Consider the following 26094-nt stretch of genomic DNA (forward strand, 5'->3'; position numbering starts at 1 on the left):
TGCAGGTTACGGAAAGGGGCGAGTGGTGACGAATGGGGAATCTGCGAGGGTTGTTTATGCTTACAACTCATTTATCAGATCATCCAAAATGTCCAGTGAACGATTATCATTGGTAAACTCCGAGGACAATTATATTTTTTTCACAATTTGCGGGGCACAAGGATTTGTTTTAAAAAAAAACACTGGTCGCTCAACAAAACCGCCCAACCACGAACACTTACCCACTCCAGTGGGTGCTTGTATTTTCTTTCCAAACAACTTCAGTTGAGAATGCGATCTTCTGCACATAATTCCGCAGTCCAGTGCCCTTCGAAGAGTCGGAGTATTACCATATTTCCTCTAATAGACGCATGGTATAAAATACATGCCGGCTTAAAAAATTTACGCCGGGTCATACGCCCTGTCCACAAAATAGAAGCCGGTCCTCTATTATACGCTAGGTCTCCAATGAAGACCGGGTCCATCTAATAAAGGTAAAGCTCTCTATCTAACTTACGGCATGTAATGATTTAGGTATCTCCATGTGTCTTTTTAAACAGCATGTCAACGTACACAGTTTGGGTGATTTGGTAAATGAGTGAGCTGCCAATGATCTACGATTCAGCATTAAACATGCAGAATGGACGCCGGGTCAACGTCTTGCGCGAAATAATAGAGCGTCTAATAGATAAAATACGGTATGTATCAAGTGGTCTACCTGAGAATCCCATGAAAGGTGTAGCCTTTTTCGGAGGTCTGTGTCTATAGGCGGAGCTTTATGTATCAAGTGAGCTACTTTAGTGTCTCTACAGACGTGTTGCCTTCTTCAGGCATCGTCTTCGCCGTCTCCGCCATCGCGATGGAGTTGTAAAGTTCGGCCCCCACCCCGGTACAAGATCAAGGAGCTTTTTTACCGTTTGTTTTTTGTGCGTTTTTTTATTGTTTTACCGCCGCAATCAACGCAATATCCCTGATATGACGACAGCTTCTAAAGTAATCGAGATTGGACCAGCCAAAGCCATGGTCAACATAATATGCAACACCCAACGCCGTCGGGGTATGTTTGCACTCTGGCATTCTGGTTAAATATTTGGACACCCTACTTACTTGAACCTGGAGACCGACATGCCTTTATACTGCATATATATACTCTGCAAAAAATAAACCCCGCAAAAGTAGTAAAATCGTAAATATATTTAAATTAGCGTTGCCGACATCCATACAAACGTAATACCAAAATTGAATTGGTCATTTCTGCATGGATTCGGATTGATTTGTGTGGAAAGCATTATGTACTGCAGACATTTCGTGAAAAGATGGGGGGCGGTCGGGTAGCCTAGTGGTTAAAGCGTTCGCTCGTCACGCCGAAGACCCGGGTTCGATTCCCGACATGGGTACAATGTGTGAAGCCCATTTCTGGTGTCCCCCGCCGTGATATTGCTGGAGTATTGCTAAAAGCGGCGTAAAACCATACTCATTCACTCACTCACTTAAAAGATGGAAAAATCGCAAAAACAACCACATGGGAGCCTGGCACCGGAACACACAAACATGACATGCACGTGCAGCATCACTTGTTTGGCTATAAAAAAAACGTTGGGTTTCATTTGCATTCCATCACAGCAAGTGAACAGCGAAAACATACGACTGACAACTGTCGTAAATCTTGTCCCTAGTTCCGACATTAGTACCGTTGCATCTCCCGTGTTAAAACGCATCCTTAGTGCTACGACTGCCACAACACACGTGTCTTAATGCAACCTTAGTGCTACGACTGCCATAACTCACGTGTCTTAATGCAACCTTAGTGCTACAACTGTCGTAACTCACGTGTCTTAATGCAACCTTCGTGCTACGACTGCCATAACTCACGTGTCTTAATGCATCCTTAGTGCTACGACTGCCTTAACTCACGTGTCTTAATGCAACCTTAGTGCTACAACTGTCGTAACTCACGTGTCTTAATGCAACCTTAGTGCTACAACTGTCGTAACTCACGTGTCTTAATGCATCCTCAGTGCTACGACTGCCATAACTCACGTGTCTTAATGCAACCTTAGTGCTACAACTGTCGTAACTCACGTGTCTTAATGCAACCTTAGTGCTACGACTGTCGTATCTCACGTGTCTTAACATACCGTTAGTGCTACGACTGCCGTATCCCCCGCGTCTTAATGCAACCTTAGTGCTACGACTGCCATTAACTCACGTGTCTTAATGCAACCTAAGTGCTACAACTGTCGTAACTCACGTGTCTTAATGCATCCTTCGTGCTACAACTGTCGTAACTCACGTGTCTTAATGCAACCTTAGTGCTACGACTGCCATAACACACGTGTCTTAATGCAACCTTAGTGCTACGACTGCCATTAACTCACGTGTCTTAATGCAACCTAAGTGCTACAACTGTCGTAACTCACGTGTCTTAATGCATCCTTAGTGCTACAACTGTCGTAACTCACGTGTCTTAATGCAACCTTAGTGCTACGACTGCCATAACACACGTGTCTTAATGCAACCTTAGTGCTACGACTGCCATTAACTCACGTGTCTTAATGCAACCTAAGTGCTACAACTGTCGTAACTCACGTGTCTTAATGCAACCTTAGTGCTACAACTGTCGTAACTCACGTGTCTTAATGCAACCTTAGTGCTACGACTGCCATAACACACGTGTCTTAATGCAACCTTAGTGCTACGACTGCCATTAACTCACGTGTCTTAATGCAACCTAAGTGCTACAACTGTCGTAACTCACGTGTCTTAATGCAACCTTAGTGCTACAACTGTCGTTACTCACGTGTCTTAATGCAACCTTAGTTCTACGACTGTCGTAACTCACGTGTCTTAATGCATCCTTAGTGCTACGACTGCCATTAACTCACGTGTCTTAATGCAACCTTAGTGCTACAACTGTCGTAACTCACGTGTCTTAATGCAACCTTAGTGCTACAACTGTCGTAACTCACGTGTCTTAACGCATCCTTAGTGCTACGACTGCCATAACTCACGTGTCTTAATGCAACCTTAGTGCTACAACTGTCGTAACTCACGTGTCTTAACGCATCCTTAGTGCTACGACTGCCATAACTCACGTGTCTTAATGCATCCTTAGTGCTACGACTTCCATAACTCACGTGTCTTAATGCAACCTTAGTGCTACAACTGTCGTAACTCACGTGTCTTAATGCAACCTTAGTGCTACAACTGTCGTAACTCACGTGTCTTAACGCATCCTTAGTGCTACGACTGCCATAACTCACGTGTCTTAATGCAACCTTAGTGCTACGACTGCCGTATCTCACGTGTCTGAACATACCGTTAGTGTTACGACTGCCGTATCCCCCGCGTCTTAATGCAACCTCAGTGCTACGACTGTCGTAGCTGCAGTGTCTTAATGCAACTTTAGCGTTACGAATGTTGTAGCCCTCATGTCTTAACGCAACCTTAAACCATGGCTCCTTTGTCGTAGACCGTGGTCTAACTAACTGAATTGTTAGTTAATCACCACTTGGCAAAGACGGAACTTCTTTTTCCCCTATCATTTATCCTGATGATAGAACAATTTCATGAAAAATGTTTGTCGCCACACGGAAGTATAACGAATGTAGTCTTCTGCCACGGCAACAAGGGAAACATTGTGTGAAATTTACAACTAAATATTTACTTACATCAGAATTAATTGCTTATCATTATGAACTGTGAGAGATGTTTTATGCATTTTTATACAGCATGTTACTCTATGCATTCTAGTATTTGTACAGCACTTGTGATTTGGTAGCTTTTCGTTCAACGAAACGAACACATAGAAAAGAAATTACTATTATCTTCATCAGGGCTACGTTTGCTCATAATAGGCATATCAACATGGGACCCGTGAAGATTCCGGGGTAGAATAGGTCTTCAGCAACCCATGCTTGCCGTAAAAGGCGACTATGCTTGTCGTAAAAGGCGACTAACGGTATCGGGTGGTCAGGCTCGCTGACTTGGTTGATGCATGTCATCGATCCCAATTGCGTGGATCGATGCTCATGATGTCAATCACTGGATTGTCTGATCCAGACTCGATTGTTTACAGACCGCCGTCATATAGCTGGAATATTGCTGAGTGCGGCGTTAAACAACAAACAAACCAACAAACCATATCAACATGGGAACGTAAGATTGATAAAAGTGCTCGAGTTGGTCCAAAATGAATGGCTTACTTGCCCCTGGATATGCATTTCATAAGGCAAATCGGCAAAGTGCGAGGTGCACGTGTTAAAGGTTCAGGAGCACAGATTTCACGTGCATCACGCAGGGCCGACTCACACAGTAATCTCACAGTTGAGCATAGAGTTCCTGAATATCTTTCAAAATACCTTGAACAAAACAATGTTTTTAAGCATTTTAGGTGCTTTACATGTTGGACATGGTTTAAGTAGATTAGACCACTCGGACCCCAGTGTCTAATCGTTTAAATGGTTGATTAAACCACGAGGCGCGCATAACCATTTCAACGATTAGACACTAGGTCCTGGTGGTCTAACCTATACTTAGTGTCACGACTGTCGTATCTCCCATGTCTTAATGCACCCTTTGTGCTACGACTGTCGTATCTCCCGTGTCTTAATGCACCCTTTGTGCTACGACTGTCGTAACTCACGTGTTTTTTATGCAATTTTAGTGCTACGACGTTCGTGACTCCTGTGTCTTAATGCAACGTCAGTGCTACGAGTAAATCAGTGTTTTGGTGTATCGCATTTCTGAACCCGTCCAACACATATACACAGCCTGAGCGCTATCAATGTCGTAAAAACAAAATTAATTGCATAAAGACTTGCAACACTGTGGTCGCCCAACAACTTCTCTCAGCACTACGCCAGACCGACAACTTGTAATGTCGTGAGCTGCACTTATTCTCCCCCTCTCATGAGACCGGCGTTCTATTTTCAAGCATATTTGAAAAGAATTTGAACACTTGAAACCTTATTTGATTTGTCTCTACAGCGTTTCCAGCATTCAATAAACTGGAAGGTTTGATACCGACTGTGAAAATATAAAAGTAAGCTTGAATACCCTCCTTTGACACGATATGAGTAATTGATTTCTAACTACACCTAAATGCCGAGGGTGGACAAAATGCATTTACAATACGATCTGATATCAAGTCTTGCATAAAATGAACTTCAAATGTCTTTATGCGAGGTATTAGGAGTGTTCCAGCACAACACAACCATGCAGTGTCCCACGCCCCAGTTTGTATGGGGAACTTGCACGACACAACGCACGCTGGGAGCGAGATATGTCGGGTGGCAGATCATTGTTAAGTTGAATCTGTGCATACAACGTTTCGACAGGCCGTAATATTTGAAAGCAGAAACTAACTCCGTTTAATTCAGTGTGAATTGAATATTGTAAATCTGGAAAAAATTTACGAGCATGTTTCTTTTTACGTTCAAGGAAAACTGACACACATTTAAAACAGTTTCATGTCGCTGTTATATTTGCTTTCCAAAATGAACTGTGAGCATATAATTTGATGGCTGAATGAATACTTGAAACCGTAATCACGCAATTGTCATTATTTGTAAAGCATGCAATGCTATGAAGGCAGTCTATATTATAATGATACAGTACGTCACTCAAGACGATGGTTTTGTAACTGGGCCAATAGCCTATATTACGTGACAATTTAACACACTTGAGAATAAGTATTCCTTTTACCAGACATTTCACCGGACATTTCACCGGACATTTCCCTTAACATTTCACCGGACATTTAACATGACAATTCACCAGATAATTTACCTGACATTTCACCAGAAAATTCACCTGACATTTCTCCAGATAATTCACCCAGCATTTCACCAGATATTTCACCTGACATTTAACTAGAAATTTCACCTGACATTTTACTTGACATTTCACCTGACATTTCTCCTGACATTTTACTAGACATTTCACCTGACATTTCACCTGACATTTTACCTGACATTTCACCTGACATTTTACCTGACATTTCTCCTGACATTTTACTGGACATTTCACCTGACATTTTACCTGACATCTCACCTGACATTTTACCTGACATTTTACTTGACATCTCACCTGATATTTTACCTGACATTTCACCAGACATCTCACCGGACTCTTAATCTGACATTTAACATGGCAATTCACCAGATAATTCACCAGGCATTTCACCAGATATTTCACCTGACATTTCACCAGACATTTTACTAGACATCTCACCTGACATTTTACCTGACATTTCACCAGACATCTCACCGGACTTTTAACCTGACATTTAACATGGCAATTCATCAAATAATTCACCTGGCATTTCACCTAACATTTTACCAGATAATTCACCCAACATTTCACCTGACATTTCACCAGACATCTCACCCAACATTTCACCTGACATTTCACCAGACATCTCACCCGACATTTCACCTGACATTTTACATGACAATTCACCCGATAATTCCTCCAACATTTCACCAGACATTTCACCCAACATTTCACCTGACATTTCACCAGACATCTCACCCGACATTTCACCTGACATTTTACATGACAATTCACCCGATAATTCCTCCAACATTTCACCAGACATTTCACCTGGCATTTCATCGGACATTTCACCATTACTTGACATAGTCTGACTTGTTTTATTTCGTTCTTATTTGAAAGAAAGATTTTTAAAACCTGTTGTCTATTTTCATCCCAATTAAACCCCAGAACAGTATTACTCTTCAAATATTATCGACTTTAATTTTGCCTGACTTCCACAACACGGTGAATGCTCACAAATCGTACTCATCCCACTTGTATGTGACGCAGCTTCGAACAATACTAGTGAGTGAGTGAGTTGGGTTTCACGCCGCTTTTATCGAACAATTCTAAACGTTTCATTCTGGTATGGATGGGAAGCCTAATGTGATGCACGTTTACCATTCTCATGCCCACACGTACAGACATGGAAAACCTCAGATTCGACCCCTACTCTCAGCTAATTACGGCTCCTCAGACGAAAGGGCCTCCAACACCTCAGACCACTTGAATCTTACTATTAACAAGGACATTCACATCTGGATCCGACGTGACCAACTGAAGTTAGAAATTATCTCTTGCAAGCTGACATATCATGCTAAATCCATATTCCAGAGTCGTATGAACAAATACATACAAAATATAGAATTAAGGGATAAATAGAAAAAACATACCCAAATCTGTGATTTACTGGTATCTGACTCCTGTGAAGACTGTCCTTCGTCCGAGCGTTGGCGGGGACTAAGGACAGTCTTCACAGGAGTCAGAATCCAGTAAATCGTCTAAGGCGCCGCGATTCGCTGTGCAGAGTTGCGTCCCTTTGGCACGCCAGAAACCTATGATTGTGGGTTCGAATCCCGGTTCGCCCCGATTATTTTTCTAGGTTTGTCAGCACCATTCGTGCTCGTGGGTTTCACCAAACTGGAAAAAGTCTGAGACCTGCATCACTTCGGGCTTTCCTCCCACATTAAGCTGACACGCCGTGATATAACTGGGATAATGTTAAAAACGGCGTTAAACCCAACTCACTCACTCACTATTGACATAATTACATGTGGATATTGTGACAATGTGGTCCCCATTGTTTTGCAGGATGAGGTGTGTCCGAGCAGTCACGTGTTTCCTGCTGTCAATCATTTCAGCGAGGGGCGTGGTTTCAGAATGCCTGATGACAGATGACGAGTGCGTATTTCACCTCACCATTGAACACCGCCTGACCATGATGAAAGACAACATGGCTGTTTTCCCCTCTGGTCGGAAATTGTATAAGTATGACGTCACAAACACGTCAGAAGCAACCCCTATGACACCGGAAGGAATAATCCAAGCCGACGGCTATGAGCCACAGCGCTTGGTCACAGTTGCTAACGGTACCATGCCTGGACCAGCCATTGTCGTCTATGAAGATCAAACGGTCATTGTACATGTACAAAATGAGCTTTATAACGAGGGCGTATCAATCCATTGGCACGGTCTCCATCAAAAAGGCACCCCGTTTATGGACGGAGTATCGTTCATTACCCAGTGTCCAATTCTCCCGGGTCAGTCGTTCACCTACAAGTTCAAGGCCAAACCCAAGGGTACTTTCTGGTATCATTCTCACAATGGAAACCAGAGGACCATGGGCCTTCTAGGTCCGCTGATTATCAAAGAGAAGAAAGCATCGACGATGGAAGAAATGGTAATGGTGCTACAAGACTGGAACCACGACGACTCAACGACCGTGCACTTAAAGATGAATTTCGGTGGATTCGAGGAACGAAAACCTCTTGAAACAACAGATGCTCTCGATGGGTCCCATTTCAGCCGGTATTTTATGACAAGTGGTCTTATCAACGGCAAGGGCCGTCTCTATGATAAGTTCCGGCGTCATAATGACGCACCGCTATCTTTTTTCACAGTGAGACCAAATCAACTGTACAGGTTCCGGGTCATCGCCGCTGGCCACCTCTACCCATTCCGGGTGTCCGTGCACGGTCACGAACTGACCATTGTGGCGTCCGACGGGTATGACCTACGTCCAGAAGTCGCAGAGTCCTTCATCATCAACCCCGGTGAGAGAATCGACTTCATCCTCAACACCACGAACGCAGTGGACAACTACTGGATTCAGGCACAGACCATTGAGAAAGGTGTGGACCACAGAGCTGAAGCCATCCTCAGATACGAAGGAGCGCCTGATGCAGAACCAACTTCATTCAGGAGAACATGCTCGGAAGCTGATACGTGTCGCGTCATCAACAGCCCTTTCACCTACTACCCAATAGTTAACACTGAAACAGTCAGGTTCGACCAGCTCAAATCTTTGTCTAATGATGACCCCGCTCCTCCGGTGACCTCTGGGAAGTTCAAAGAACACTTCCTCAACTTTGCTTTCCCCGGCTATACACATTACCCAGGTCAAGTCAATGGACATAAATTCAAGATGCCTAATGTCGCGGGTCTGACCCAAATGAATGAGATTGATACATCATGCGACAAAGTAGACTGCGGGTTTAACAAGACCTGTCACTGTACATATACCCTTAACCTTACATACGGAGACACTGTTCAGATGGTTCTCCTGAACATGGGCAACGGGAAGGGTTGGTCTCATCCGATTCATCTCCACGGCCATTCCTTCTACGTGCTTAAGATGGGCTATGCCATACAAAATAACTCCACTTATCAAATCGAAGGAAGTAACATGGACATAAGCTGTAACGGGGATCCTTTTTGTAATGCTCCTACATTTGAAAACTCATCGTGGACGGGGGATAACATACCTGGCCTGGAGCTGAAGAACCCACCGCGGAAGGATACCATTATAGTGCCAACTGGTGGTTATGTGGTTGTGAGAATCCGCGCTGACAATCCTGGACTGTGGTTCATGCATTGCCACATTGAGATGCACAACGCTGACGGGATGGCGATGATGATCAACGAGGCTCAGGACCATCATCCCTCTCCGCCAAAGAACTGGCCGCAATGCTCAGGATTTGGCCCGGAAGTGATATATGAGCCAAAGACTAATGGATCAGACAAAGACAATGAAGCAGACAAGACAAAATCCATCCTAAGTAAGTTCAGATCAAGACCCTGACAGAAGAATCAGCTCACTTTTAACCTGAGACTGAGAAGTCCTGGCCCTGATGGTGCTTTCAGCTGTGCTGTGTGTGTGTGTGTGTGAGTGTGTGTGTGTGTGAGTGTGTGTGTGTGTGTGTGTGTGTGTGTGTGTGTGTGTGTGTGTGTGTGTGTGTGTGTGTGTGTGTGTGTGTGTGTGTGTGTGTGTGTGTGTGTGTGTGTGTGATTTAATATTATGATATACATCAATGGTGTATCAGTATGACGTGTTCTGTGTTTCAGTGGTGTACCAGTATGACGTGTTCTGTGTTTCAGTGGTACAGTATGACGTGTTCTGTGTTTCAGTGATGTATCAGTATGACGTGTTCTGTGTTTCAGTCGTGTATCAGTATGACGTATTCTGTGTTTCAGTCGTGTATCAGCATGACGTGTTCTGTGTTTCAGTGGTGTATCAGTATGACGTGTTCTGTGTTTCAGTGGTGTATCAGTTTGACGTGTTCTGTGTTTCAGTGGTACAGTATGACGTGTTCCGTGTTTCAGTGGTGTATCAGTATGACGTGTTCTGTGTTTCAGTGGTGTATCAGTATGACGTGTTCTGTGTTTCAGTGGTGTATCAGTATGACGTGTTCTGTGTTTCACTGGTGTATCAGTATGACGTGTTCTGTGTTTCAGTGGTGTATCAGTATGACGTATTCTGTGTTTCAGTCGTGTATCAGCATGACGTGTTCTGTGTTTCAGTGGTGTATCAGTATGACGTGTTCTGTGTTTCAGTGGTGTATCAGTTTGACGTGTTCTGTGTTTCAGTGGTGTATCAGTTTGACGTGTTCTGTGTTTCAGTGGTGTATCAGTATGACGTGTTCTGTGTTTCAGTGGTGTATCAGTATGACGTGTTCTGTGTTTCAGTGGTGTATCAGTATGACGTGTTCTGTGTTTCAGTGGTGTATCAGTATGACGTGTTCTGTGTTTCAGTGGTGTACCAGTATGACGTGTTCCGTGTTTCAGTGGTGTATCAGTATGACGTGTTCTGTGTTTCAGTGGTGTATCAGTGTGACGTGTTCTGTGTTTCAGTCGTGTATCAGTATGACGTGTTCTGTGTTTCAGTGGTGTATCAGTATGACGTGTTCTGTGTTTCAGTGGTGTATCAGTATGACGTGTTCTGTGTTTCAGTGGTGTACCAGTATGACGTGTTCTGTGTTTCAGTGTTGTACCAGTATGACGTGTTACGTGTGTTTCAGTCGTGTATCAGTATGACGTGTTCTGTGTTTCAGTGGTGTATCAGTGTGACGTGTTCTGTGTTTAAGTGGTGTATCAGTGTGACGTGTTCTGTGTTTCAGTGGTGTATCAGTATGACGTGTTCTGTGTTTCAGTGGTGTATCAGTATGACGTGTTCTGTGTTTCAGTGGTGTATCAGTATGACGTGTTCTGTGTTTCAGTGGTGTATCAGTATGACGTGTTCTGTGTTTCAGTCGTGTATCAGTATGACGTATTCTGTGTTTCAGTCGTGTATCAGCATGACGTGTTCTGTGTTCCAGTGGTGTATCAGTATGACGTGTTCTGTGTTTCAGTCGTGTATCAGTATGACGTGTTCTGTGTTTCAGTGGTGTATCAGTTTGACGTGTTCTGTGTTTCAGTGGTGTATCAGTATGACGTGTTCTGTGTTTCAGTGGTGTATCAGTATGACGTGTTCTGTGTTTCAGTGGTCTATCAGTATGACGTGTTCTGTGTTTCAGTGATGTATCAGTATGACGTGTTCTGTGTTTCAGTCGTGTATCAGTATGACGTATTCTGTGTTTCAGTCGTGTATCAGCATGACGTGTTCTGTGTTTCAGTGGTGTATCAGTATGACGTGTTCTGTGTTTCAGTCCTGTATCAGTTTGACGTGTTCTGTGTTTCAGTGGTACAGTATGACGTGTTCCGTGTTTCAGTGGTGTATCAGTGTGACGTGTTCTGTGTTTCAGTGGTGTATCAGTATGACGTGTTCTGTGTTTCAGTGGTGTATCAGTATGACGTGTTCTGTGTTTCAGTGGTGTATCAGTATGACGTGTTCTGTGTTTCAGTCGTGTATCAGTATGACGTATTCTGTGTTTCAGTCGTGTATCAGCATGACGTGTTCTGTGTTTCAGTGGTGTATCAGTATGACGTGTTCTGTGTTACAGTCGTGTATCAGTATGACGTGTTCTGTGTTTCAGTGGTGTATCAGTTTGACGTGTTCTGTGTTTCAGTGGTGTATCAGTATGACGTGTTCTGTGTTTCAGTGGTGTATCAGTATGACGTGTTCTGTGTTTCAGTGGTGTATCAGTATGACGTGTTCTGTGTTTCAGTGGTGTATCAGTATGACGTGTTCTGTGTTTCAGTCGTGTATCAGTATGACGTGTTCTGTGTTTCAGTGGTGTATCAGTATGACGTGTTCTGTGTTTCAGTGGTGTATCAGTATGACGTGGTCTGTGTTTCAGTCGTGTATCAGCATGACGTGTTCTGTGTTTCAGTGGTGTATCAGTATGACGTGTTCCGTGTGTTTCAGTCGTGTATCAGTATGACGTGTTCTGTGTTTCAGTGGTGTATCAGTGTGACGTGTTCTGTGTTTAAGTGGTGTATCAGTGTGACGTGTTCTGTGTTTCAGTGGTGTATCAGTATGACGTGTTCTGTGTTTCAGTGGTCTATCAGTATGACGTGTTCTGTGTTTCAGTGGTGTATCAGTATGACGTGTTCTGTGTTTCAGTGGTGTATCAGTATGACGTATTCTGTGTTTCAGTCGTGTATCAGCATGACGTGTTCTGTGTTTCAGTGGTGTATCAGTATGACGTGTTCTGTGTTTCAGTGGTGTACCAGTATGACGTGTTCCGTGTTTCAGTGGTGTATCAGTATGACGTGTTCTGTGTTTCAGTGGTGTATCAGTATGACGTGTTCTGTGTTTCAGTGGTGTATCAGTATGACGTGTTCTGTGTTTCAGTGGTGTATCAGTGTGACGTGTTCTGTGTTTCAGTGGTGTATCAGTATGACGTGTTCTGTGTTTCAGTCGTGTATCAGTATGAGGTGTTCTGTGTTTCAGTGGTGTATCAGTATGACGTGGTCTGTGTTTCAGTCGTGTATCAGTATGACGTGTTCTGTGTTTCAGTGGTGTACCAGTATGACGTGTTCTGTGTTTCAGTGGTACAGTATGACGTGTTCTGTGTTTCAGTGATGTATCAGTATGACGTGTTCTGTGTTTCAGTCGTGTATCAGTATGACGTATTCTGTGTTTCAGTCGTGTATCAGCATGACGTGTTCTGTGTTTCAGTGGTGTATCAGTATGACGTGGTCTGTGTTTCAGTCGTGTATCAGTATGACGTGTTCTGTGTTTCAGTGGTGTACCAGTATGACGTGTTCTGTGTTTCAGTGGTACAGTATGACGTGTTCTGTGTTTCAGTGATGTATCAGTATGACGTGTTCTGTGTTTCAGTCGTGTATCAGTATGACGTATTCTGTGTTTCAGTCGTGTATCAGTTTGACGTGTTCTGTGTTTCAGTGGTGTATCAGTGTGACGTGTTCTGTGTTTCAGTGGTGTATCAGTATGACGTGTTCTGTGTTTCAGTGGTGTATCAGTATGACGTGTTCTGTGTTTCAGTGGTGTATCAGTATGACGTGTTCTGTGTTTCAGTCGTGTATCAGTATGACGTATTCTGTGTTTCAGTCGTGTATCAGCATGACGTGTTCTGTGTTTCAGTGGTGTATCAGTATGACGTGTTCTGTGTTACAGTCGTGTATCAGTATGACGTGTTCTGTGTTTCAGTGGTGTATCAGTTTGACGTGTTCTGTGTTTCAGTGGTGTATCAGTATGACGTGTTCTGTGTTTCAGTGGTGTATCAGTATGACGTGTTCTGTGTTTCAGTGGTGTATCAGTATGACGTGTTCTGTGTTTCAGTGGTGTATCAGTATGACGTGTTCTGTGTTTCAGTCGTGTATCAGTATGACGTGTTCTGTGTTTCAGTGGTGTATCAGTATGACGTGTTCTGTGTTTCAGTGGTGTATCAGTATGACGTGGTCTGTGTTTCAGTCGTGTATCAGCATGACGTGTTCTGTGTTTCAGTGGTGTACCAGTATGACGTGTTCCGTGTGTTTCAGTGGTGTATCAGTATGACGTGTTCTGTGTTTCAGTGGTGTATCAGTGTGACGTGTTCTGTGTTTAAGTGGTGTATCAGTGTGACGTGTTCTGTGTTTCAGTGGTGTATCAGTATGACGTGTTCTGTGTTTCAGTGGTGTATCAGTATGACGTGTTCTGTGTTTCAGTGGTGTATCAGTATGACGTGTTCTGTGTTTCAGTGGTGTATCAGTATGACGTATTCTGTGTTTCAGTCGTGTATCAGCATGACGTGTTCTGTGTTTCAGTGGTGTATCAGTATGACGTGTTCTGTGTTTCAGTGGTGTACCAGTATGACGTGTTCCGTGTTTCAGTGGTGTATCAGTATGACGTGTTCTGTGTTTCAGTGGTGTATCAGTATGACGTGTTCTGTGTTTCAGTGGTGTATCAGTATGACGTGTTCTGTGTTTCAGTGGTGTATCAGTGTGACGTGTTCTGTGTTTCAGTGGTGTATCAGTATGACGTGTTCTGTGTTTCAGTGGTGTATCAGTATGAGGTGTTCTGTGTTTCAGTGGTGTATCAGTATGACGTGGTCTGTGTTTCAGTCGTGTATCAGTATGACGTGTTCTGTGTTTCAGTGGTGTACCAGTATGACGTGTTCTGTGTTTCAGTGGTACAGTATGACGTGTTCTGTGTTTCAGTGGTGTATCAGTATGACGTGTTCTGTGTTTCAGTCGTGTATCAGTATGACGTATTCTGTGTTTCAGTCGTGTATCAGCATGACGTGTTCTGTGTTTCAGTGGTGTATCAGTATGACGTGGTCTGTGTTTCAGTCGTGTATCAGTATGACGTGTTCTGTGTTTCAGTGGTGTACCAGTATGACGTGTTCTGTGTTTCAGTGGTACAGTATGACGTGTTCTGTGTTTCAGTGATGTATCAGTATGACGTGTTCTGTGTTTCAGTCGTGTATCAGTATGACGTATTCTGTGTTTCAGTCGTGTATCAGCATGACGTGTTCTGTGTTTCAGTGGTGTATCAGTATGACGTGTTCTGTGTTTCAGTGGTGTATCAGTTTGACGTGTTCTGTGTTTCAGTGGTACAGTATGACGTGTTCCGTGTTTCAGTGGTGTATCAGTGTGACGTGTTCTGTGTTTCAGTGGTGTATCAGTATGACGTGTTCTGTGTTTCAGTGGTGTATCAGTATGACGTGTTCTGTGTTTCAGTGGTGTATCAGTATGACGTGTTCTGTGTTTCAGTGGTGTATCAGTATGACGTATTCTGTGTTTCAGTCGTGTATCAGCATGACGTGTTCTGTGTTTCAGTGGTGTATCAGTATGACGTGTTCTGTGTTTCAGTCGTGTATCAGTATGACGTGTTCTGTGTTTCAGTAGTGTATCAGTTTGACGTGTTCCGTGTTTCAGTGGTGTATCAGTATGACGTGTTCTGTGTTTCAGTGGTGTATCAGTATGACGTGTTCTGTGTTTCACTGGTGTATCAGTATGACGTGTTCTGTGTTTCAGTGGTGTATCAGTATGACGTGTTCTGTGTTTCAGTGGTGTACCAGTATGACGTGTTCCGTGTTTCAGTGGTGTATCAGTATGACGTGTTCTGTGTTTCAGTGGTGTATCAGTATGACGTGTTCTGTGTTTCAGTGGTGTATCAGTGTGACGTGTTCTGTGTTTCAGTCGTGTATCAGTATGACGTGTTCTGTGTTTCAGTGGTGTATCAGTATGACGTGTTCTGTGTTTCAGTGGTGTATCAGTATGACGTGTTCTGTGTTTCAGTGGTGTATCAGTATGACGTGTTCTGTGTTTCAGTGGTGTACCAGTATGACGTGTTCCGTGTGTTTCAGTCGTGTATCAGTATGACGTGTTCTGTGTTTCAGTGGTGTATCAGTGTGACGTGTTCTGTGTTTAAGTGGTGTATCAGTATGACGTGTTCTGTGTTTCAGTGGTCTATCAGTATGACGTGTTCTGTGTTTCAGTGGTGTATCAGTATGACGTGTTCTGTGTTTCAGTGGTGTATCAGTATGACGTATTCTGTGTTTCAGTCGTGTATCAGCATGACGTGTTCGGTGTATCAGTGGTGTATCAGTATGACGTGTTCTGTGTTTCAGTGGTGTACCAGTATGACGTGTTCTGTGTTTCAGTGGTGTATCAGTATGACGTGTTCTGTGTTTCAGTGGTGTATCAGTATGACGTGTTCTGTGTTTCAGTGGTGTATCAGTATGACGTGTTCTGTGTTTCAGTGGTGTATCAGTATGACGTGTTCTGTGTTTCAGTGGTGTATCAGTATGACGTGTTCTGTGTTTCAGTGGTGTATCAGTATGTTGTGGTCTGTGTTTCAGTCGTGTATCAGTATGACGTGTTCTGTGTTTCAGTGGTGTACCAGTATGACGTGTTCCGTGTGTTTCCGTGGTGTATCAGTGTGACGTGTTCTGTGTTTCAGTGGTGTATCAGTATGACGTGTTCTGTGTTTCAGTCGTGTATCAGTATGACGTATTCTGTGTTTCAGTCCTGTATCAGCATGACGTGTTCTGTGTTTCAGTGGTGTATCAGTATGACGTGTTCTGTGTTTCAGTGGTGTATCAGTTTGACGTGTTCTGTGTTTCAGTGGTACAGTATGACGTGTTCCGTGTTTCAGTGGTGTATCAGTGTGACGTGTTCTGTGTTTCAGTGGTGTATCAGTATGACGTGTTCTGTGTTTCAGTGGTGTATCAGTATGACGTGTTCTGTGTTTCAGTGGTGTATCAGTATGACGTGTTCTGTGTTTCAGTCGTGTATCAGTATGACGTATTCTGTGTTTCAGTCGTGTATCAGCATGACGTGTTCTGTGTTTCAGTGGTGTACCAGTATGACGTGTTCTGTGTTTCAGTCGTGTATCAGTATGACGTGTTCTGTGTTTCAGTGGTGTATCAGTTTGACGTGTTCCGTGTTTCAGTGGTGTATCAGTATGACGTGTTCTGTGTTTCAGTGGTGTATCAATATGACGTGTTCTGTGTTTCAGTGGTGTATCAGTATGACGTGTTCTGTGTTTCAGTGGTGTATCAGTATGACGTGTTCTGTGTTTCAGTGGTGTACCAGTATGACGTGTTCCGTGTTTCAGTGGTGTATCAGTATGACGTGTTCTGTGTTTCAGTGGTGTATCAGTATGACGTGTTCTGTGTTTCAGTGGTGTATCAGTATGACGTGTTCTGTGTTTCAGTCGTGTATCAGTATGACGTGTTCTGTGTTTCAGTGGTGTATCAGTATGACGTGTTCTGTGTTTCAGTCGTGTATCAGTATGACGTGTTCTGTGTTTCAGTCGTGTATCAGTATGACGTGTTCTGTGTTTCAGTGGTGTACCAGTATGACGTGTTCCGTGTGTTTCAGTCGTGTATCAGTATGACGTGTTCTGTGTTTCAGTGGTGTATCAGTGTGACGTGTTCTGTGTTTAAGTGGTGTATCAGTGTGACGTGTTCTGTGTTTCAGTGGTGTATCAGTATGACGTGTTCTGTGTTTCAGTGGTCTATCAGTATGACGTGTTCTGTGTTTCAGTGGTGTATCAGTATGACGTGTTCTGTGTTTCAGTGGTGTATCAGTATGACGTATTCTGTGTTTCAGTCGTGTATCAGCATGACGTGTTCTGTGTTTCAGTGGTGTATCAGTATGACGTGTTCTGTGTTTCAGTGGTGTACCAGTATGACGTGTTCCGTGTTTCAGTGGTGTATCAGTATGACGTGTTCTGTGTTTCAGTGGTGTATCAGTATGACGTGTTCTGTGTTTCAGTGGTGTATCAGTGTGACGTGTTCTGTGTTTCAGTGGTGTATCAGTATGACGTGTTCTGTGTTTCAGTGGTGTATCAGTATGACGTGTTCTGTGTTTCAGTGGTGTATCAGTATGACGTGTTCTGTGTTTCAGTCGTGTATCAGTATGACGTGTTCTGTGTTTCAGTGGTGTACCAGTATGACGTGTTCCGTGTGTTTCAGTCGTGTATCAGTATGACGTGTTCTGTGTTTCAGTGGTGTATCAGTGTGACGTGTTCTGTGTTTAAGTGGTGTATCAGTGTGACGTGTTCTGTGTTTCAGTGGTGTATCAGTATGACGTGTTCTGTGTTTCAGTGGTCTATCAGTATGACGTGTTCTGTGTTTCAGTGGTGTATCAGTATGACGTGTTCTGTGTTTCAGTGGTGTATCAGTATGACGTATTCTGTGTTTCAGTCGTGTATCAGCATGACGTGTTCTGTGTTTCAGTGGTGTATCAGTATGACGTGTTCTGTGTTTCAGTGGTGTACCAGTATGACGTGTTCCGTGTTTCAGTGGTGTATCAGTATGACGTGTTCTGTGTTTCAGTGGTGTATCAGTATGACGTGTTCTGTGTTTCAGTGGTGTATCAGTGTGACGTGTTCTGTGTTTCAGTGGTGTATCAGTATGACGTGTTCTGTGTTTCAGTGGTGTATCAGTATGACGTGTTCTGTGTTTCAGTGGTGTATCAGTATGACGTGTTCTGTGTTTCAGTGGTGTATCAGTATGACGTGTTCTGTGTTTCAGTGGTGTATCAGTGTGACGTGTTCTGTGTTTCAGTTGTGTATCAGTATGACGTGTTCTGTGTTTCAGTGGTGTATCAGTATGACGTGTTCTGTGTTTCAGTGGTGTATCGGTATGACGTGTTCTGTGTGTCAGTGGTGTATCAGTATGACGTGTTCTGTGTTTCAGTGGTGTACCAGTATGACGTGTTCTGTGTTTCAGTGGTACAGTATGACGTGTTCTGTGTTTCAGTGATGTATCAGTATGACGTGTTCTGTGTTTCAGTCGTGTATCAGTATGACGTATTCTGTGTTTCAGTCGTGTATCAGCATGACGTGTTCTGTGTTTCAGTGGTGTATCAGTATGACGTGTTCTGTGTTTCAGTGGTGTATCAGTTTGACGTGTTCTGTGTTTCAGTGGTACAGTATGACGTGTTCCGTGTTTCAGTGGTGTATCAGTGTGACGTGTTCTGTGTTTCAGTGGTGTATCAGTATGACGTGTTCTGTGTTTCAGTGGTGTATCAGTATGACGTGTTCTGTGTTTCAGTGGTGTATCAGTATGACGTGTTCTGTGTTTCAGTCGTGTATCAGTATGACGTATTCTGTGTTTCAGTGGTGTATCAGCATGACGTGTTCTGTGTTTCAGTGGTGTATCAGTATGACGTGTTCTGTGTTTCAGTCGTGTATCAGTATGACGTGTTCTGTGTTTCAGTGGTGTATCAGTTTGACGTGTTCCGTGTTTCAGTGGTGTATCAGTATGACGTGTTCTGTGTTTCAGTGGTGTATCAGTATGACGTGTTCTGTGTTTCACTGGTGTATCAGTATGACGTGTTCTGTGTTTCAGTGGTGTATCAGTATGACGTGTTCTGTGTTTCAGTGGTGTACCAGTATGACGTGTTCCGTGTTTCAGTGGTGTATCAGTATGACGTGTTCTGTGTTTCAGTGGTGTATCAGTATGACGTGTTCTGTGTTTCAGTGGTGTATCAGTGTGACGTGTTCTGTGTTTCAGTCGTGTATCAGTATGACGTGTTCTGTGTTTCAGTGGTGTATCAGTATGACGTGTTCTGTGTTTCAGTGGTGTATCAGTATGACGTGTTCTGTGTTTCAGTGGTGTATCAGTATGACGTGTTCTGTGTTTCAGTGGTGTACCAGTATGACGTGTTCCGTGTGTTTCAGTCGTGTATCAGTATGACGTGTTCTGTGTTTCAGTGGTGTATCAGTGTGACGTGTTCTGTGTTTAAGTGGTGTATCAGTATGACGTGTTCTGTGTTTCAGTGGTCTATCAGTATGACGTGTTCTGTGTTTCAGTGGTGTATCAGTATGACGTGTTCTGTGTTTCAGTGGTGTATCAGTATGACGTATTCTGTGTTTCAGTCGTGTATCAGCATGACGTGTTCGGTGTATCAGTGGTGTATCAGTATGACGTGTTCTGTGTTTCAGTGGTGTACCAGTATGACGTGTTCTGTGTTTCAGTGGTGTATCAGTATGACGTGTTCTGTGTTTCAGTGGTGTATCAGTATGACGTGTTCTGTGTTTCAGTGGTGTATCAGTATGACGTGTTCTGTGTTTCAGTGGTGTATCAGTATGACGTGTTCTGTGTTTCAGTGGTGTATCAGTATGACGTGTTCTGTGTTTCAGTGGTGTATCAGTATGACGTGGTCTGTGTTTCAGTCGTGTATCAGTATGACGTGTTCTGTGTTTCAGTGGTGTATCAGTATGACGTGTTCTGTGTTTCAGTCGTGTATCAGCATGACGTGTTCGGTGTATCAGTGGTGTATCAGTATGACGTGTTCTGTGTTTCAGTGGTGTACCAGTATGACGTGTTCTGTGTTTCAGTGGTGTATCAGTATGACGTGTTCTGTGTTTCAGTGGTGTATCAGTATGACGTGTTCTGTGTTTCAGTGGTGTATCAGTATGACGTGTTCTGTGTTTCAGTGGTGTATCAGTATGACGTGTTCTGTGTTTCAGTGGTGTATCAGTATGACGTGTTCTGTGTTTCAGTGGTGTATCAGTATGACGTGTTCTGTGTTTCAGTGGTGTATCAGTATGACGTGGTCTGTGTTTCAGTCGTGTATCAGTATGACGTGTTCTGTGTTTCAGTGGTGTACCAGTATGACGTGTTCCGTGTGTTTCCGTGGTGTATCAGTGTGACGTGTTCTGTGTTTCAGTGGTGTATCAGTATGACGTGTTCTGTGTTTCAGTGGTGTATCAGTATGACGTGTTCTGTGTTTCAGTGGTGTATCAGTATGACGTGTTCTGTGTTTCAGTGGTGTATCAGTATGACGTGTTCTGTGTTTCAGTGGTGTATCAGTGTGACGTGTTCTGTGTTTCAGTTGTGTATCAGTATGACGTGTTCTGTGTTTCAGTGGTGTATCAGTATGACGTGTTCTGTGTTTCAGTGGTGTATCGGTATGACGTGTTCTGTGTGTCAGTGGTGTATCAGTATGACGTGTTCTGTGTTTCAGTGGTGTATCAGTATGACGTGTTCTGTGTTTCAGTGGTGTATCAGTATGACGTGGTCTGTGTTTCAGTCGTGTATCAGTATGACGTGTTCTGTGTTTCAGTGGTGTACCAGTATGACGTGTTCCGTGTGTTTCCGTGGTGTATCAGTGTGACGTGTTCTGTGTTTCAGTGGTGTATCAGTATGACGTGTTCTGTGTTTCAGTGGTGTATCAGTATGACGTGTTCTGTGTTTCAGTGGTGTATCAGTATGACGTGTTCTGTGTTTCAGTGGTGTATCAGTATGACGTGTTCTGTGTTTCAGTGGTGTATCAGTGTGACGTGTTCTGTGTTTCAGTTGTGTATCAGTATGACGTGTTCTGTGTTTCAGTGGTGTATCAGTATGACGTGTTCTGTGTTTCAGTGGTGTATCGGTATGACGTGTTCTGTGTTTCAGTGGTGTATCAGTATGACGTGTTCTGTGTTTCAGTGGTGTATCAGTATGACGTGTTCTGTGTGTCGGTTGTGTACTAGTGTGACGTGTTCCGTGTTTCAGTGGTGTATCAGTATGACGTGTTCTGTGTTTCAGTGGTGTATCAGTATGACGTGTTCTGTGTGTCAGTGGTGTATCAGTATGATGTGTTCTGTGTTTCAGTGGTGTATCAGTATGACGTGTTCTGTGTTTCAGTGGTGTATCAGTATGACGTGGTCTGTGTTTCAGTGGTACAGTTTGACGTGTTCTGTGTTTCAGCGGTACGCCATGACGTGTTCTGGACTGTGGTCGGCTGCCTGATCGGGGTGTGCGCCCTTCAGTTCCTCATCCTGCTGTGCATCTGCTGCCGGCGATGCGAGGGGTCGGGCCGGGAGAAATACAGCATGGAGAAAACCCCTGACCCCAAAGTAAACCACGCCTATGATAATATAGAGGGCGACCTGAACAGTAAACAAAAATTTTGAATCATATTGTCAGATACATATGCACTGTTAAACTATCTAAACTTATTTTAAGAATATAATTTTAAGAAATCATGGAATACACTGGTGTGACGGGATTATTTTAAGTATATGCACCACTTTGTAGCTGGAATTTAGGGTGCCCTCTATCGTGTATGTATTACCATCAAATCACCTGGAAGAAGGGTGTGGGTGCAGTTTGCCTTCATGTTACAGTTCCTAACACGCAGTATCACGTACTTGTTCTTGACCGGCGGGGTATGTGACGCCCTGAATGCATCAGTGCAGCATTGTACCCGGATGTCCTTGTTCCCAGCACGCAGAGTCACGTACCAATAATGTAACTGGCCTGGCTTTGACAGTGCAAATTAATACCCAAATGTTCCTTGCTCTCATCGTCACGTACATTCGCTTCACCGGCGGGCAATGTGACTGGCCTGACTTCCTCAGTGCACAAACAGATGTAACCGGATGTCACAATTCCATGTTCGCAGTGTCACGTACTATATGCACTTGCTCTAGATGGGTGCAGTGGGTATCTGGTCATTGTTGGTATGTGACCGGTCTGAGTGCATCAGTGCAGCATTTTATCCAGATGTCATATATGTATATATATATATATATATAGTTCCATGTTAGCAGTGTCACGTACTATATACTGTACGTACCTGCACTAGACTGGTGCAGTGGTCATCCGGTCATCGCTGACAGAAGTGTACAACCTAAATCCCGTCCATTTTCTCCCAGTGACAATAAACTAACACTGGCGTTTACTAACCTTGACAATCGAGCATGAAACAATTCCAAGCAAATGTGGCAGAAGTTTGTGTGTTAGTGAATGAATTATATGTACAATTATAGCGTGACATTTTCTTTTTATGATGGCACGGAGGGGCCATTGGTCCGACCATTTCAGGAACCGGTCATAACACATTCTAGTGATGACGTGGAAATATCATTTTCAAGACATACAATTTCTTTGTCTGAAATGTGGTTCCGATCAAATGAACAATGGTTTTACTCCCCGCCCCCACAAAAGGAAAGGCTCTGTCTGTTACATAGGAGTCGAAATGTCGTATCGCAATATCGCTGTGACACGTCGCACCTTTGATGTCCGCATATTGGAACATATGGCTTTTAACATTTATAACAATTAAGCCATTCATCATGTCAAATATATTATATAAGTGGCCATCTCTTTTCGTTTTATCGAACTTATTTTTAATATTCCAATGTTTAGTTTAAATTTTACTTGATGTTAGATACATGCAGTAAAACTGTTGCGAAATTGGATGTCTACAAACCCTTGAATGAACACTCCAACATTATGTCACACGATGTACATACAAGATAACATAAGATAACACTTTACTATCCCGAAGGAAATTCGGGTTACATCAGCGCAAGGTCCCCAGCCTATTAATAAACGCACATACAAATAAGTAAGAACATCCCAAACGTAATTAACATGTGGCACAACCGAATAAATGCTCAACAAATTATTTGTCACAAAAGCTATAATAAAACCTGGTACTATTTGCTATGAATGGATTCCCCGCTCTGTTGGTTCTCAACATCGGCAACCGATGGTATTACAGTGAAGCCATATTAGAATAAAACCAGATTAAATGAGTGAGTCAGTGAGCGGAATCAAAGATAAGTTTGTGGATTGACAAATTTGTCGTCAGTACTTTACGGACGTGTATACAATACGCTTGGCCTGGTTCAAGAGTGGGGGCTTGGTTGATGCATGTCATCGTATCCCAATTGCGTGGATCGATGCTCATGATGTCAATCACTGGATAGTCTGGTCCAGATTCGATTATTTACAGACCGCCGTCATATAGCTGGAATATTACTGAGTGCGGCGTTAAACAACAAACAAACAAACAAGAGAGAGAGAGGGGGGAAACCTACGAGTGGCCAATCAGCGCTCTGATTACACCGGTTATTTTATAGTGTGCAGTCTTCTACTCCACACATTGTTTCAATATCAGGCTACGGTAGGGTTCGCTCAAAGTTCGTGCACGGAGTATGGCTCATTTAACTTCCGTGAGTTATGCAAGACCACGTTTCATTAGCTGACTGAAGACAGACACATGCACAGCAGCCACGTGTATTACGGGTGATGGAGTAACGTCGTGCATGCGAATGTGTAACGAGTCCCGGTGTCCTATCTTCCATTCAGAAGACAAATCATGGAATCCTGTTTCTGTCCCTGTATACTTATTTAACTATATAAACATCACTTATTTTTTTATAAAACCATTTTAATATAACTCATTGATTCCTGTTTTTGATTGACAAAAAGGAGAAGAAGATATTAACTTTTATAATCGCAGCACCGTTATCTCGACTATGTGCTCGAGTGGTTTGCCCGATGCTCAACTGTAACTTGTTTCGGGAAACGGATGGCAGAATTGTGTCAATATTCCAGCCGCACTCAGCAATATTCCAGCTATATGACGGCGGTCTGCAAATAATCGAGTCTGGACCAGACAATCCAGTGATTGACAACATGAGCATCGATCCATGCAATTGGGATACGATGACATGCATCAACCAAGTCAGCGAACCTGACCACCCTATCCCGTTAGTCGCCTCTTACGACAAGCATAGTCGCCTTTTACGACAAGCATGGGTTGCTGAAGACCTATTCTACCCCCGGATCTTCATGGCCCGCGATGTCCAGGTGATAATAAGGGGAGATATTTCGCACAAGCACAGAAGATTTTAACGAGAATGATGAATATCTAGTTGAATTTCTAATTACAATTGAGACGTTTTTCGGCAGATGCCTTTTGAAATAATTTGGGGAAGAGTGCTGCAGATTTGCAGAGTTATGTTTGTTTGTATATATATTTATTTGTTTGCTGTCTGACAGTCTCCGTGGTCTAGTGATTAGAGCGTCTGCCTGGAGAGCGGAAGCTGGGTTCGATCCCCGGCCGCGTCATACCAAAAGACTTTAAAAGATGGTTCTTGTTGTTACCCTGCCTGGCGCTCTGCATTAAGGTACTTAAACAAGGACTGGTCGGCTCGGAATCAGTATAGTGTGTCTTGGGTTTTCATGTTAAACTGCGGCATGGTATCTCAGCGGGCTGGCACTATAAAATTGACAATAGTCCGGACTTGTACAAACATCCACGCACGCACGCACGCTCGCACGCTCGCACGCACGCACGCACGCACGCACGCACGCTCATGTACGTCGCTTTAAAAGCGCAATAATCTCTGACGCGACGGTAAACCCAATTTCACCTCACCTTATTTGTTGTTTATCGCCACACTCGCCAGTATTCCAGCTATATGACACATGTTTGTTATAAATCGTGTCTGGACCAGACAATCCAGTTATTGACATCCTAAGCATCGATCTATGCCATTGGGATACGATAACATACATCAACCACTTTAGCGAGCCTGACCACCCGAGCAAGCATGAAAGGCGGTATGCTGACGAATTGAGAGAAATGGTCTTAAAGAGGCACGCAAAAGGTGTACACATACTTTTGAAAATTTGAGTTTGATATTTTTTTTAAAGATTACTGAGACAAGGCCAATTTTGTTGCATGGAACTAAAGTACGGGGTAAAGATTTTTTATATTTTGTAAAACCCTTATTTCTCAATGAGGTTTTTGTGGTGATCCTCATATCCATACATTCTACTTATACACTGAAGCAGTACGGTTATTATAAGAAATCAATATCCACATTCTTTTTATGCACTGAGAATTGATGCATTCTTGTCCTCCTGGTTGTACTAAAGACATGTGGACTCCGCAGTATCGGCTATGCCAATAACGCCAATGACCACAGTGAAGTTCTCAACGTTACAGTACAACCAACCTTTCCTTAGTTGTAATATGATGAAACACATAAGCTTGCGTGGCCGTCGGTGTTATCTACAATGTACATACATTAACATATATTTACAAATATATATATACATAATTATTTACATTTATTTACAATTACACTCTTCAAAAAAAGACACGCACAGGTAGTATGTAGTTCATTGAGCCTGACTACACAAAAAAACGGTATATAAATTGGATATATGTTATTGGAAAATGTTGGTGGCCTGATATGAGACAAACGGTGCTTCAAAACGCAGCCATTGTCAATTTGCAATGTCTTAAACGGGATTGTTTTCACACTTGTTCAATGTCATGGAGGAACACAGTAAAGCAAAATGGACGTGCAAGTTATGGCATTCGTAACTCGTGGTAGTGGCTATAAAAAGGCAAGCATAAGCCAATAATTTGTCATTCAATTGTCAACATTTTTCAAGTTCGAAAATGCCGAGACTCATCGCTGCCGATTGGAACATCGCCATAGGACGTATCCAAAGAGGGGAATCGCAGTCTTCTGTTGCACGCCACTTCAACGTCCACCCAGCACCATTTGCCGCCTGTGGGGCTGACACACACACTTCAATACCACTGCAGACCGTCCAAGAACCGGCCGACCAAGAGTTACCACCCCTGCACAGGATTGCTACATTCGTCATCGCAATGCCACAGCTACGGAGACTTCAGGACGCATACCTGGTTTGAGGAGGG

At 43.3% G+C, this 26094-nt stretch overlaps 1 protein-coding gene across 1 annotated transcript in view; it reads left to right on the forward strand.

Annotated features, from left to right (window-relative positions):
• LOC124136044 (laccase-2-like) overlaps positions 1-23808 on the forward strand; it is a 32288-nt gene extending 8480 nt beyond the window's left edge. Inside the window, exons 2-3 of the mRNA XM_046501812.2 lie at positions 7609-9575; positions 21330-23808. Of these exons, the coding sequence (XP_046357768.2) occupies positions 7609-9575; positions 21330-21535 (2173 nt within the window). The 3' untranslated portion in view covers positions 21536-23808. The remainder of the gene's footprint in view (positions 1-7608; positions 9576-21329) is intronic.
• Positions 23809-26094: the final 2286 nt, after the last annotated feature.

Source organism: Haliotis rufescens, unplaced genomic scaffold (genome assembly GCF_023055435.1).
Source record: "Haliotis rufescens isolate VD_foot unplaced genomic scaffold, xgHalRufe1.0.p SCAF_16, whole genome shotgun sequence".
Taxonomy (NCBI): domain Eukaryota; kingdom Metazoa; phylum Mollusca; class Gastropoda; order Lepetellida; family Haliotidae; genus Haliotis; species Haliotis rufescens.